General features: G+C 43.8%; 1 protein-coding gene across 4 annotated transcripts in view; it reads left to right on the forward strand.

Moving 5' to 3' along the window:
• Positions 1–14890, forward strand: part of BBS9 (Bardet-Biedl syndrome 9) — a 1749160-nt gene that overhangs the window by 930039 nt on the left and 804231 nt on the right. For all 4 annotated transcript variants that reach the window (XM_069215484.1, XM_069215483.1, XM_069215485.1 and 1 more), the window contains one exon: positions 4663–4815. In XM_069215484.1, coding sequence (XP_069071585.1) covers positions 4663–4815 — 153 coding nt within the window. The remainder of the gene's footprint in view (positions 1–4662; positions 4816–14890) is intronic.

Genomic DNA, 14890 nt, shown 5'->3' on the forward strand with positions numbered 1-14890 from the left:
TTGACCTAGAAGGGCTCAGCAAGCATGCTCTCATATTAATCAGTGGACTACTGTCCTTGACCTGGGTACATCACGTAAAGCAGTAGTGGGAGCGTACCATGTTTTGTGTGTTTTAGGTGTGACCAGACCTTTTTCTCTTTGTCTGTAAGAGTGCAGTGAACTGACCCCTTTAGTGTAAAAATCTACTCTTATGTGGTACCCAGAACCTTGCACTGATGTGCTTGTGTGTGTGTGTGTGTGTGTGTGTGTGTGTGCATGTGAGTATGTGTGCTCTGTGTGTAGCATATTTATGGTAGTAGTACTCTGTATGTTGTACAAGTCTGTATACAGAGGCCAGTGGTAGCCATGATTTAGCATGGCAAGGATGGAGGGTAAGAATAGCTTTCCCAGACAGTTGTAGTGTATTGATTGCATTTCTGTGGCTTGTGGGTGGAGACCCAGATACTGAAGTGAGGAAGATGGAGAAGGGGCTTCCTTTAGAAATTTTATTAAGTCCTTGTTAGCAAAGGGTTGCTGATTAGTTTTTTTCTGAGCAATGCTGTTTAGTGGACGGTATGTAGGGAGCGCTTGGACTGCGCTTTCAGTTATTCAAGTTGAGGAAGTTTCTAGGCAGGATCAGCTTTTTGCCTGCCTCTGCGTATTAGTTCAGGAAGGTGATGATAGACCGTTGCAGATAACTCACACTTCATTTTGGTCAAGTTCAGGATACACCTGCTTGGAGCATGCCCCCCTGCTACCTGCTGTGAGAACCATCAATTTGCACACAGGCTGTGCCTGGAAAGCAGCCTTGGCACAAAATCAAACCATTTCTGAAAGTTGTTTCTTTTACTTACAAGACTGGCACTGGACTAGACAATAATTTATTCTGTCTGTTTTTTGACTGTTGATTTCAGAGCTATTTGTCCCCCGCATTTACTCCCTGAGATCGCTGCGACTGCTCTCCTTTGCTGAAATGAGATTCAAGTGTGGAAAGGGTTGAAATTGCCCCAGTTTGCATAACTATAGAACGATGGACCCAAGGGCACTAGTTCCAAATGAACTGAACCACCAGTAGCTTCCATCTGCCCTATCCTTGCCCATACACGCCTGCCCCGAATGGGGTCTGACACGCCCCCTGGTGTTTGAATGTTCATATCCAAGGGGTTGCAATTCCTGATGTGTGAAAGTCATCTCAGACTTTCAGCCTTCATGACCAAGGCCATCCAGTTTTTGTTGGATAGTTTTATTATTATCACATTTATGAGAAAACGTCACTTTGTTTCTTACACTTCGAGTATTCCAGTTCTTCACTGTAGATATAGCATATGTTGCCATTTCCCCACTACCATGGATTATGGAGGGTAGATATGTCTCCCACTGGAAGGATGCAATATTTCCTCACTTCTCTTCCATTCTGGAAGGTAGGCTCAGATACTGATGAATCTTTTTCTGAATCTAAGTTGAATAATGATACATTTGGATTAAAGTGCTTCATTAATTCCCAAGAGCAGTGTCCATCTCTGTGGAGGGTGTTATCTTAGTGCTACGAAACAGGAAATGTGCAAGTGGAAGTTGAAATGTCAAGAAGGTAAAAAGATAAGCAGAATAAAATGGTTTTCAAAGATTTTCCAAAGGGCAGATAGTTTTGGAAAGAATATGCAGAGGCATGTGCCTTCCATGCTTTCTTCGTGGCTTCCTCTACTAACCTCATATCTGCTACACCACTGTGACCATCTTGGGCAGTCTCGACATCCAATCATGCTAGGAGAACTCCTGCAGACTCTTGAGTACTCCGAGTCTCTTGCTCTCTGGCACTGCCATAGATGTTTTGGAGCTCTCTCTCTTTGCTGTTCTGTATCATCATATTGGCTGCTATGAGAACTGCATTGACTCAGGTTTGGTGTGCTTCTGTGGTGGTGTTTGAATCCATTGGACTGTGCAAGCAGATGCTCTGTAAGTAATCATTTTCTTCTAAAAACATCCATCTTAGATCCTCCTGTTATTGTTAGCTTCCAACACATTACTGGGCTGTATTTTGTTCAGTTGTTTTCATTGTTAATTTGTGTAACGCATTCATAGCACCAATGGAAACCACAGAGTACAAGATAGACAGGTATGTTATAGAGGGGGTGCAACATACAATTCATCACTCAAGTTCTTTTGCCTGAAGAGGTGAGTGTTCAGGTGTTTACAAAATGTGCTGATATTTGACTCTAGGCGAAGGGGCAAAGAAAGATAGTTTCAGGGGGAAAGCTATGATAGTGCAGTGACTCGCCCCTAAACTGTCTCGAAGGAAGCTTTGTGAGGCAGAGTTGGAGGTTGATGTTTGGTGTCTGGATAAGCTCCTTCGGATTTGTGCAGCAAGTGACACTTCTTCACACACACCATAATACAATAATTATATTACACCCTTAGTCTGCTTGTCTCCTTCATTACCTGAATCACAGTTGCTTTTGATATGGTCTGACATTTGTGAATAGTTAATATTCTAATATATTTTCTATTTGCATGCGTTTTGGAGGCAGAGTTCTAAAGTGGTTTGCCTCTTTTTTGGTGGAGGCCCCTGCTGTCATCAAATAATTTCCTCCAGATCCTATCCACTATCCAGGTCTTTTGGCATGCCCCAGTTGTTGACTCTGTCTCCTCTGCTATTTACCATATGTATCACTACATTGGGAAACCTGACACCTGGTTCTAGAGTCTCCATCTACCTGAACCCAGACATCATCAAATGCTCTTGCTATCTCTTGGATCCATTAAACGCTGTCTGTAACTAATTCCTGCTAAGTAAGAGTTTTGCCTTTTTTCCTCATATTCCATACTTTCTATGGTACAGAGCTGTTTTTCAGCTCTATCAAGCTTGTGGTTTTCTTGTATAATGGCATCTCCAGTTAAACTTTTAGTGTTTGTTGTGGTCTAGTCTTAACTTGAAAACTTGCATCTAGGCCTTTTTTTTCTGAACTATACTCCAAAAACATTAACTTTACTCAGAAAACTTAAGCTCCTGATTACCGGTTGTGCAGAGTGGAATTTCATGTGAAATAGAGAATAATGGGCTGAATTCCACAAAGTAATTTTGTGCTCATATTGTTATTCCCTGTTCTCAGGGGTTTAATGCTTAATTGCACAATACCGGGGGGGAGGGGGTAGTTACGGCATGACACCAGTAATGACGGGTACAAAGTCTGTATCTCACCAGAACCGTGCAACTCGTAATCGGCGCACAAGTGTCTGATTTATGATTTTGGAATCCGTCCGCTCAAGTATCAGTGATGAGAAAATACCTGCTCCTCACTGCTGATAGCTTGACTGCTGCAATTTGTCACTACTGCCTTGCTGGCCTCTGTTTTTCACCTGTAGCGGCTCTTGTATCCCTCGTGAGGGCGAGCAGTTACCCCAATTTATTAGCCCACAATGACTTTTGCCTTGTGACTCTGCCCTTGTATACTGCTCTTCTGACTATGGCTCACGAGACCAACCAGTTTTTTTGCTGCCACCCCCCCCATGCTGAATGTTTGTAAAGTTGGAGTACTTCTCCAATGCCTACATTTTAAAGTTCCCCTCGTACAATAGGTACATCTCCAGTAACTGCTTGAGAAATACCCCTGATGCATGCTGCAAGTGCATCAGGGATAATTCTCATGCGTTCCATCCAGTACTGGCAGGATGGTCTTGTGCTGATGTAATGACATACTGCTGTCAGCCTCCATCAGGAGATAGGCTGCTCCCATTACCACTGCCCAATTGAGCACCCTATCATAGAGCTCTCGCTTGCTGCACCATCAGGTTCTGCTGCCTTGCTCAACCCTCTAAGTTGGGTACAGAAAGGCAGACAGACCCTCAGCTAATTTTTTGTAGAAGTCTATTTCGTCACCTTATATAAATTTGATCCTAAAGTGTTTGCCTCTTGTTCCATCTTTCCTGCTGCTGTACCGGCACTGGTTACTTCAAGACTGGTCAGTGCAAATTACTTATTGGTGGATATGTCTGGTTCATGTTTATCTTTCCAGGATGGTATTTTCCATGCAACTACAAGGATGTTTCAGGGGTGCAGAGGCGCACCGTATTATTCCTTTACTCACGATACCTATGCACTGCCCCATTCTTTTCAACATTTGTTGTATAATCCATTGATTTGAAGCTACAGATCTCTTGGGTTCTAAGAGCTACTCAGAGGTTAGTTATCATGAGACTATTCCCTAGTTTTAATACTCCAAGTTATCATCTCACTCCTTTTCTGCACAACCTCTAGAGCATGGAAGTCCTGCTGTCCTTGCTATTGTCGCTGCCCATAATTTCGTAAGGATTTGAAAACCCCTACTGGATTTTTGCTAATGTTATACTGTTCTTGATAACATTTCTTTCTGTTTTCTTAATTTTGGATTGTACATTTGACTTTCTGCCGTTTCAGTTTTGTTGTGCCTCGCCATGCTTGGGACTTAGATGTCCTATTGCAAGTTTTTTTGCTTTGGCTGCATATTTGTGTAATTTGTTTCAGGGAGAGTACTCACTGCAAATTTTGCAATCATCATCTCGGACGGTTGTTACTAATAGAACACCCTTTTACAAGAACACTTATGATTAAAGTTGGTTGACAAGTATAGATGTGTTATTGTCTTTGCTGCCTTGCTTTGAACTCGTATGGTCCCAGTGTAATAAGTTTCTCTACTCTCTCCATTGCAGCTACGATTGAATGCTGACAAATTGGATCAGCTGCTTTCCGAAACGGCTGTGCAGTTCAGAGCCATTGAGCGGCGCCTTCTCACCCGCTTCAAAGACAAGACTCCTGCCCCGCTCCAGAACCTGGATACCTTGTTAGATGCAACCTACAGACAGGTCAGCATTGGTTTGCTTCCTACTTGTTGTATGTTATCAAATGCTCCAACTGAAGCCTGGGAGGTGATCAAGATGATGGTGGTGGAATTTGGGGGTGTTGAGTAATTTTCCCTACAACAGATTTGGTGTATGAATTTTATCAGATAAATGGAGCCATGGTCCAGACCACCTGGAGTTTTAGTAGTAGCTTCTACAATATAATTTTGGCTATAGATCTCGTAGCTCGTTTGTAGCAGGTAATATAATTGTAAATGTGGAAGGTTCTTCCAAGGTAATTTTTGCTTCAGTCGTCCTACACTGCACATTGGGTTGTGCATGGACATTAAGTATTTTACATTTGTCCGTTGCTTTGCTAAGCTAATGTTGTTTTAAATAGAATGCCTTCTGTTTAATAAAAAAAAATATAAATGAGTAATATGTAAAGAGGTAAAGTAATGCAAAAGGCCAGACCTTGTCTATTACTGGTGGTAATGGAATGCAGGTCTCCCATACTTGAATATTATGCAGTTCACAAATATTTTCTAGGAGTACGATTTCCTGGCCTACTTCTGTAATTTATTGTGAATTCATGAAAGCTGTAAATCTGCAATAATGCAAGGGAATATATCATAGATGCACTTTTGTAACTTTGTTTCAGGATTGAGGCCCCGAATTAAGACTTGAGTTAACCAATACCTTTTGTTTTTATTAAAAATCTCTCTTTAAAGACTGGCTTCACTGTGAGTGACAGCATTCTGCTCTTTCACAAGGAGCATATCGGCACACAAAGTAGTTTTGGTCAGTGCCAGAGACTACTGTTGCAATGTGTGCTTTTTGAGACAAAAACATATTATTGCTTTTTGCCAAAGTTAGTTATAAAGGTCAGGGCCTGTGAGCTTCCACAACAATAAGTGTTACAAAAACCATGTCAAAACAAGCCACAAATTGACAACACCAAAAGGCTGACCACAAATGTCATACCTATTGGTTTTGCTAATAATTGTTTATTTTCATGTTCATGTGTCATGGTAAAAAAGGTTGCTCTGATTCCTCCATTATGAATATTGTTTGGGAATACTAGCGTACATCAGCACACTTTAGTAGATGATTGTTGCAAGAAATGGTACCTTTGTGAACATTTACTTTGAAGCAGACTCCTCAATCTTGCTTTCAAGCTTATGCAAATATTTGCATCTAATCAGAAAACATTCTGTGAGCATTTTAGGTAGCCTAATATTGTTAAACTTTGCAAACATCCGTGCATATTTTTATATTGAGACCACTATCCGCAGTGCAGTCTGAGTTTACATTTTCCTAGAGCGCTCACGCTAATAATAAAGGCCTTGCATTAATGAACCATCAATACAAGTTCAAACAGCATTAACATATGGACACAAATATTACCTTAGTTGCAAACAATGCCCTTCCTTGATCCATAATTCAGTACTGTAAACTGGCAGCCAAAAGGTTTGTGCTGTAGGGTGTTAGGCGTACTTGTCGTAGGGCAAAATAAACAGGAAAACTTGTTGCCCTTGACCCCAAACAATACGAGCTGGAAGTCGGGCTATAGGAATCCCACACCTCTGACTCCTTTCTAAATTTCACACCCCAATTATCTGTAATTGCCATAAGCTTTCCTGGGCCACTCTTAGTGCTGTTAAGTGCCTGATTACAAGCGTAATATTATTGGTTGGGAGTTAATGTGGGCCAACGGTCATTTTAGAAGTTTCTAGAGGTAACTGTATTTTCTGAATATGTGAATATTATAACACTGTGCAAACTTGCTGTTGTAATTCGTTTGGGCAACGTAATTTCCGATGGATTATGGCACTCCTGTATGAGTGTTATTGGTGTTATTGATGGTATTGTCATTGGAACAAAACATTCAAAAGGGCCTTATACTGAAGGGCACTTTTTCTGTTTATATATATACTCAGTCCAAGGACAATCATGGTAAGCGGTGAGTCCAGACCTACTCACAGAGCCTTCTTCATGGCCAGGAGAGCTTTTGGACATCCTATCACCAGAAGAACTCAATGCATCAGACTTCTTTGCAGCTGTACATCCATGCTTGATTTCACTGCAGGTGGCCAAAAGTCCAGAATGTTTTCCATTGATCCATTTTTCATAGGGCATTTGATAAAGTAAAGAAGCCTCACTCAGGGAACAAGTTAAATCAGAAGCTCACAGCTGCATATATACATCCCTGCTATTAAGAAGTCACAAGTTCAAAGTGAACGGCGGAAACGGGGTTCTCTTTTTTTAGGTATAAGGCAAAATGCTAGAATTTGTCCTGTAACCTATTGAGCTACTCTCTATCACTAATATGGTTCCTTTTTGTGTCGCCCACTGAACTTGATCCATACAAGACTACTGGAGACTCCTTCATCTGAAAGAATCTCATAATGGGGACTTTTAATGTTTTGTCATGAATCTAATATGATTTCAATACTTGTTATGATTTATCCATGCTCGTGTTTTGGCACTTTGTGTGGCAGTCAAGCCACCTCTACTAAGAAAATACTCAAATAATTAAAATGTAAGAACTCACCCACCTGTTGTCCATTTATGTACCGTTGAGTTACAGGAGATTGATTCAAAGTGCCATAATTAGATACTCATATGTGTGTGTCTGTGCGTACAAAACAAATCCATACACTTACATCATATATACATGTTGTAAAAGCATGCATGCTAAAGATATATGCATGGTGAAGGTTTGCATCGAAAAGACAATGCTTGGTAACGGCATTGCGTTTTAATGAATGCTTGGTATAGCAATTGTGTTTTAATGCCAACGTTGTAAAAGCTGTTTCTCTTATCATTGAGGCCTGCTGATGAACTCTTATGTGATACTGCAAAGGTTAATTCTTTCATTGAGATAATAGTTGATACTCTACTATTGACTTCATGAAACACCAGCAATCCAAGTATCATGTTCAAATATATACATTTAAGATAATTTAAGTTTTTTGCTACCGAATACAATCTTCCTTTTAACCTTGGTCCCATGTCTCCTCTCTCTGCCCCATCTCAAACTTTTCTAACTGCTATGAACCCAAGACACCTTTCTCAAGCGTTCAGCTCCTTACTCCTTCCCCTCTGAAATCCGTTCTCACCATCCTATCCCTACTCTAAACTTTACTAAACACACAAGAATTTCAAGAGCACAGACCTAACACAACTAATGCAAAAAAACATTTTACTAATCTACTATCATCTCTACTCTTGGGTTCCAGAGTAGCATGCTACTCGCCGCAAAGTTCTTCAACGTCCAGGCAAGCATAGTAGGCAATATATAAGTAGCATTTACAACTATAATTATATACTCTATGGTAGAAAATCACAAACTTAAATGATGTATAGTTGTCAGAAAATAATGTTTTATGTAGATTGTGCAGATGCCTTTCCAGTGAGCCATTTGTTGACTCGCAACTTCTCTGAGCAATCACCAAAGACTAAGGCCCTCATTATGTGTCTGGCGGTCCTGGGAACGCCAGACTGACGGTGGTTGGTGGACCGATGCGGTCGTGACAGTCCGCCCGCCATATTATGAACATAGCGGAGCCACCATGTTCGAAACGCCGCTGCCACCAGCAAGCAGCCTGGCGGTCTTGGTGTTTGTAATCCTACAGGGTGGCGCTGCATGCAGCACCACCGTCGGGATTTGGGAGCCCCTTTCCGCTACCATTTTCTTGACGGTTTACACCGCCTGGGAAAAGCCGGCGGAATGGATGACTCGGGGGGGCCCCCATTCACAGCCCGTCGTGCAGTGAAATGCGTGACGGGTGCTGCTGCATCTTCTGCACCGACATATTAGCGCTGGCTTCATTAGGATCCACCGTCAATGTAAAGGGCCAGTGGGAAAATCATAATAGGGCCTGCGGGGACTTCACCGCACTGGCAGTCAAGTGGCGGCAGTGAGCAGTGCCGCCTGCCGAACTCACAATAGCCCCCTATTTCTTGTGTTACCTTCTTTGGCCATGTAATTGGCACTTATGGTTGTGATTTATGGCTACTTGTTTTTTTTTTTAAACTGCCAACTTTTGGTTCCTTTTTTCTGTCTCGTGCAAATGGTTTTACTTTTTGTCTTGGATTACAATTTACTATTTAAAGTTGTGTGCTACTTGGAGGAGTGCCACATCATCATCACTTATCGCCTGAACTGTAACACAATCTGTGAGATGTGTGCCCAATTGGAGCATGAACTCATGCTGCAAAACGAAGCCCATATGCCATCCCTCCAACATTGCAGGTGCTATCAGTCCTACATTTCTTAGCAACTGGGTCATTTCAGGTGACAATGGGCATGGCATCCGGTGTGTCACAGCCAATGTTCAGCAACATCCTTACTAAATTAATGTGTGGCTTTATAAGACACATGTAGAGCTACATCCAGTTTGCCCAAAACCCTGATCTCACTACAGTCAAATCAAATTATTATGTTATTGCCAACATACCACATGTGATTGGTGCCATAGATGGCACCCACATACCCCTAATTCCCCCTGAGCCAAGGAACAGGTGTACAGGAATAGCAAAAACTACCACTCACTGAATGTGCAGTTGGTCTGTCTTGCAGATCAGTATATCTCACAGGTGGCTGCATAAGTCCCTGGATCTGTCCATGATGCCTACATACTGAGGAACAGCAGTGTGCCACACACGATGACACTACTACAATGGGAGAGAGCCTGGCTAATAGGTGGGTGTGTATGACAGAGATCTGCAGTCATACATGACTGTCAGCTTGTTTGTATTGCAGCAAAGTGTCTTTTGAAGAAACTTTTAGCCCTCTTTCCAGGTGATTCAGGATATCCAAACAGGCAGTGGCTCCTGACACCTGTGAGAAATCCAAGGACAGATGCAGAAAACAGGTACAGTGATGCCCATGGTCACACAAGAAGGGTGATTGAGCGGAACATTGGGCTCCTGAAGGCTAGATTCCGCTGCCTGCACATGTCCGGTGAATCACTGTGCTATGCCCCTGACAAGGTGTGTCAGATTGTAGTGGCCTGCTGCATGCTCTATAATTTGGCTCTGAGGAAACATGTTCCACTACTGAAAGAGGAGGATGCAGCATTCCCACCTGTGGGATCTCAGGGGGTGGATGACAGTGATAGAGAAGATGAGGGGGATGAAGTTGACTCCAGGACCCATCTAATACAGCTCTACTTCCAATGACTCTCAGGTACATGTTGCACTGTGATGTTAGCTAGACTGGGCTGGATGTCAGTGGCAGATCGTGACTGTACCTCCACAGCGCTGTGTGGATAGGAGTATGTGTATGTATGGATGTTTGGGGATCCACTTTTAGCCATCTGTAGAGTGTTCTACAGATTGGTCACAGTAGTTTTACACATCATCATTACCTGCATTACACTGTGATGGCTTTTTTATCCACATACCTCTAAAAGGGCTGTTGTCTGGAGCTCATCTGGATATTTTTAATGGATGTGACACTTGTGGTGGTGCAAGGGCTGACAATTGTCCTTGCAAGTTGGCATTCCTAGACACTATGGTGGGTGGTGTATTGTTCTCTTTTCATCTGCCACTCTACATACATATACATGTAAAGATGTGTTTTTACGCATGTGTGAGTAGTGCATAGCCCACATTAGTTATATGTGAGACCTTTAACGAGTTCCCCATGCTGTAATGGGGGTGGGGTGGGGTGCATGTCTGGCAGCAAATGTGGATACAGTTGTATAGGTACAGTGCAGTTAAAATTGTGTTACATTTCACTTGCTGACAGATGCTGCTATGGTGTCCTAACCCTGACATTTGGCTACATCATGGATGTTGAAGGGATGAATTTAACACTCCTGGAGTGTACAGTGTCACGTACATACCATCCACCTCTCTGTATAATGTGTTCCTGCAAGATAGGTGTACTTAAATTCATGTTTGATGATGTCAGTTACATTTAAATCTGTAACATTGGTATGAAATAATAACAACATTTTGGTGTAATAAGGTACTGTTTAGTGATGTTGTGCATGACAAAAGGGATGGGAATGTGGAAGGGATTGGGGACATGGTGAACAAAATACTCTGTTACATTTCCACAGCTGTTGGTAGCACAGGGACAGAATTGATGTGGCCAGTGTGAAATGACCAAATGGCAGTGGATAGGCAACAAGATGGCTCAGTGGCACACAAGGGAAACAGTTCAGGGCAGAGTCACTACTTGGCGGTGGGCTTTGTCGTGACTACAGAGTCACTGGTTTGTCTGGCTCTCCGGCCACGTTTGCGAGGGACTTCCTGGGCTACAGTGGAAGTGGTGCTGGTGTCCTGTGTGTCCTCTGGCAGGACCATCATTTCATTGGCTGCTGCAGATGTTGATGGCTGGGCTGTGTCCTGGGTGGTAGAAGGGGCCTGCTGGTGGGTGGTGGACTCTGGCAATATGTGAGGCAACCTCTGCAGCACCAGTGCAATGGAGGCCATGGTAGCATTTAGTTGTTTCCAGTGCTCCATGGCCTCCTGGTGGTGTGACACGTGCAGCCTCTGGTTGTCCTGCAACGTGAGCAGGATCTGGCCCATCCTGTCCTGCGAATGGTGGTATGCCCCCAGGATCTCTGATATGGCTTAAGGGCAGCCGCATCCCTCCTTGGCCTACCCCCCTGGGCCACTGACATCCTCCTACTGAGCCTAGCCCCTTGTGCCTGTGTCCCCACTACAGGTGGGCAAGTCCCACTTGCACAGGGGCCTTCATCATCCTGCCTGTTGGTGGGTGGTGACTCCAATCTCTGTACAGGTGGGCAGACAGTCCGTGGCCTGGAGACACTGGTGTGGGGACGTTGGGCCAGTGGTGATGGTGGTGGCTGAGTGGTGGGGGTGCCAGTGGTGTCCTGGGTAGAGCTTCTGGAGAATGACTGCCCAGGGCTGTGGGATGGGCTAGGGAATTCTTCTAGGTCCAGACATGCAGTTGCACTCTCCTCACTGGGGCCTTCTTCTTTTGGTGGGGGAATTGCACTTCTTGCCATCTCAGTCCGGGTGGCCTGGGCTGTGGTACCTGTGTGTCACATCAATGAGTATTTAGTTTCCTGCAATGTGTTATTAATTGTGGCTAGTGGGTGATGGTGCAGTGGCAGTGCTGGAGGGGATTTGGCATTGACAGTAGTGTCCCTGAGTATTTTTGTCATTTTCTATTTGTTTCTTTTTTGTAGTTTTTGCCATTGTCGTATTTGTCTTCTGTTTTCTGCCCCACTATGCTGTCATTGCCATTTCCCTTGCAGCACTGGCCACCTGTTTGTTGTGCTTCAATTCCCAGTCACTTGCATGCAGTGAGGGGCACTTTGGGATAGGTGTGATGCATTTTTAGTCATGGCATAGGTGGTGCATTGTGGGTGATGTAGTGCAGCATACATTACATGCAGGGGTTGGTGATTGTGCTCACAGGGAGGGGTTGTGAGTTGGATGGGGTGTTGTTGGCATACAGGGATTCTGGGTACTGTTGAATTTGAGATGTTGGATGTGCATGGGATAGGGTGTCTAGTGGTAGTGAGAGGGGTAGGGTGAGACATGCATTACAGGTGGGATACATGGTAGGGTAGATTATCTGACTACCCGAGTCCAGTCCTCCAGTGAGGCCCTCTGGGTGCATGATAGCCAATACCTTCTCCTCCTAGTCGTGTATTCGGGAGGTGGAGGGGGGGCACCGCCAGTCTTCTGTACTGCTATTTGATGCTGTGATGCCAGGGAACGTACCTTCCCCCGCAGGTCGTTCCACCTCTCCACCTCTCCATGATGTCGTCCCTTGTGCGTGGATGGTTTCCTACTGCGTTGACCTTGCTGACAATCCTCTGCCATAGCTCCATCTTCCTGGTGATGGACGGGTGCTGTACCCGTGCCCCAAACAGCTGCGGCTCGATTCTGAGTTTTTTGCCCACCATGTTCCTTAGCTCCCTATCAGTGAAGCGGGGGTGCTTTGGGGGGTGCCATAGTGTGTAATGTGCATGGTGGTGTGACGGTTAGTTGGTGGGGGTGGTGTGGTGTGTGTGGGGTGTGTGTGGGGGTGTGTAAGTGTGGGTTCTGGTTGGGGGTATGTGGTGGTTGTGTAGTTTGTGTTGTCTAGTTTGTGTTGTCTAGTGTGTGTGTGTGACTTGTGTAATAGGTTTGTAGAGTGTGTGCATGGTGTTCGTGGCAATAACTATGGTGCAATTGGCGTTGCAAAGGATTGTGGGATGTGTGTGTGTGTTATAGTGGTGTGTGTGTATATGTGTCTCAGGTGTGTGGCTTTTGAATGACCCAATGCATGAGGTTGTTGTTGGTGGGTGCCATCACTATCCGCGGCGGTCCGTACCTGCTAATGGCGTACTGCAGTTGAATGACAGTGGGGCTGATTTGTGGATCATAATTTGGTGGGTGGATTTTTGTTGGCATGGCGGTGACGGGTTGCTGAGCCCCACCTTTCCACCGTCGTTGGCCCTGGCGGTGTGTGAGGTTTGGCAAATGTTTGGCCATTTGGCATTCTGCCAACACTGCTGGTCTTTTGGTGGCTGCCAGCACAGCAGTCAGCGGTATTTCCCGCCAAACTCATAACAACGGCCTAAGTCATATTTTGTCCTCTGCAAGAAATTTGGCCTTTCAGGACATTGAGGATTCTGATCCTAAATATGACAGGGTCAGTAGTGTTTTTATCTCTCTACTAATCAATTAGTGAGGACTCCTTCAAGGCGCTTTCAAGAGAAATACTATTCAAAGAATACATCAAATGCCACAAAGCATCCCACATCTTTCATCAGTGGAGCCCAGGTACTGTGAGCTCAGGCTGCAAGATCAGATCTAGAATAGTTCTACCTAATCTCTGCCCATCGGTCCACTGTTTCGTCATTCCTGTTTGTTACTTTCTTTAAACTATCTCAGGCTTCCTAGTTATCTGGAGTAGGTTTTCTCCCTCTAGTCTGATACTGGGATGGCACGTTTGTTGCTCAATTCCTGCTCTGCCGTAGGTGCCCACCCACAATAAAGCATCCCTTTCATACTGGCGCACAAACGTATTCTTCAAAAACATGTCAGAACTGTAGTCACATATTCTATTTTATGGAACGCATTCAGAATATAGAAAAATATAATGTAGATGTTTATTACACTTGCATCGTAAAGTTTTATCTCCAGCCCTGTTTATTATACAGTGCATCTCCATAAAATCATTAAAATATATTTTTATGCCATTTAGAGCCTGTACCTGCTGGACCAAAGGAAACATCCTTTGGTGACTGCTGGTAGAATTCGGATGCAGGACTATACCACAAATTAAATGGATTATGTCGGCATATTGTAGTATCCTATTGTTTTAACTAAAGTCTCCTTATAGCTTCGAGGATTTCGCAAGTTCATGAAGTCATGCATATGCAATAGAATCTGACCTTTACAAAGAACTGCTTTTGGCATGTACGTGCTTTTTATTCTCATAGTTATTCAGTAGTGTTAATTTCAGAGTCTCCCATGCCAAAGGTATAGGCATAGGGTGAAAAGCTTAAACTGTAAATTAGCACGATGGTGACTGCAGCAGGGACAAGTTTCTTCACAAGTTTTCCTCTTCTCTGACGTTTTTCAGAATATAGACATAAAAAGGTCTCTTCTAACATATTTTTCTTGGACTATTACCGTAACCTTGTTTACATTAACCCACAATTTCTTACTCCCTGTCTCTGCTAGGGTGTGTGACCCAGCCCTCACCATATCTCAGGGACCAACTACCCTCATCATTGGTTATATAATACACCGCCCCTTGAGGTGGTCGCCTTTTCAGAAAAGGACAGTAGACAGTGACAGAAACTCAAGGTGCAAGCAGGTTCCTTTTTCCCTGTCTTTATTCACATTCGTTCATGATCCAATATGAAAAATGTATGCTTGGATTACATATCTTTAGGCAGCCAGTTGAACCTCAAGCTCTGGGGATTTCTTTCATGTGAAGGTGGTGCTGCCCTTGGTCTTCAATCCTGATCAATATGATCCATCCTGCTCATCCTCACAAACTGATACATGCTACACACCAGAAATAGGTTTTCCCTTATACATCCACATGCCTAATCCAAGCATGATAGCAGTTTAGGTGTTGTACAACTAGTAAGACAAACGTGCATCTTTG

This window comes from Pleurodeles waltl, chromosome 2_1 (genome assembly GCF_031143425.1).
Source record: "Pleurodeles waltl isolate 20211129_DDA chromosome 2_1, aPleWal1.hap1.20221129, whole genome shotgun sequence".
Lineage (NCBI taxonomy): Eukaryota > Metazoa > Chordata > Amphibia > Caudata > Salamandridae > Pleurodeles > Pleurodeles waltl.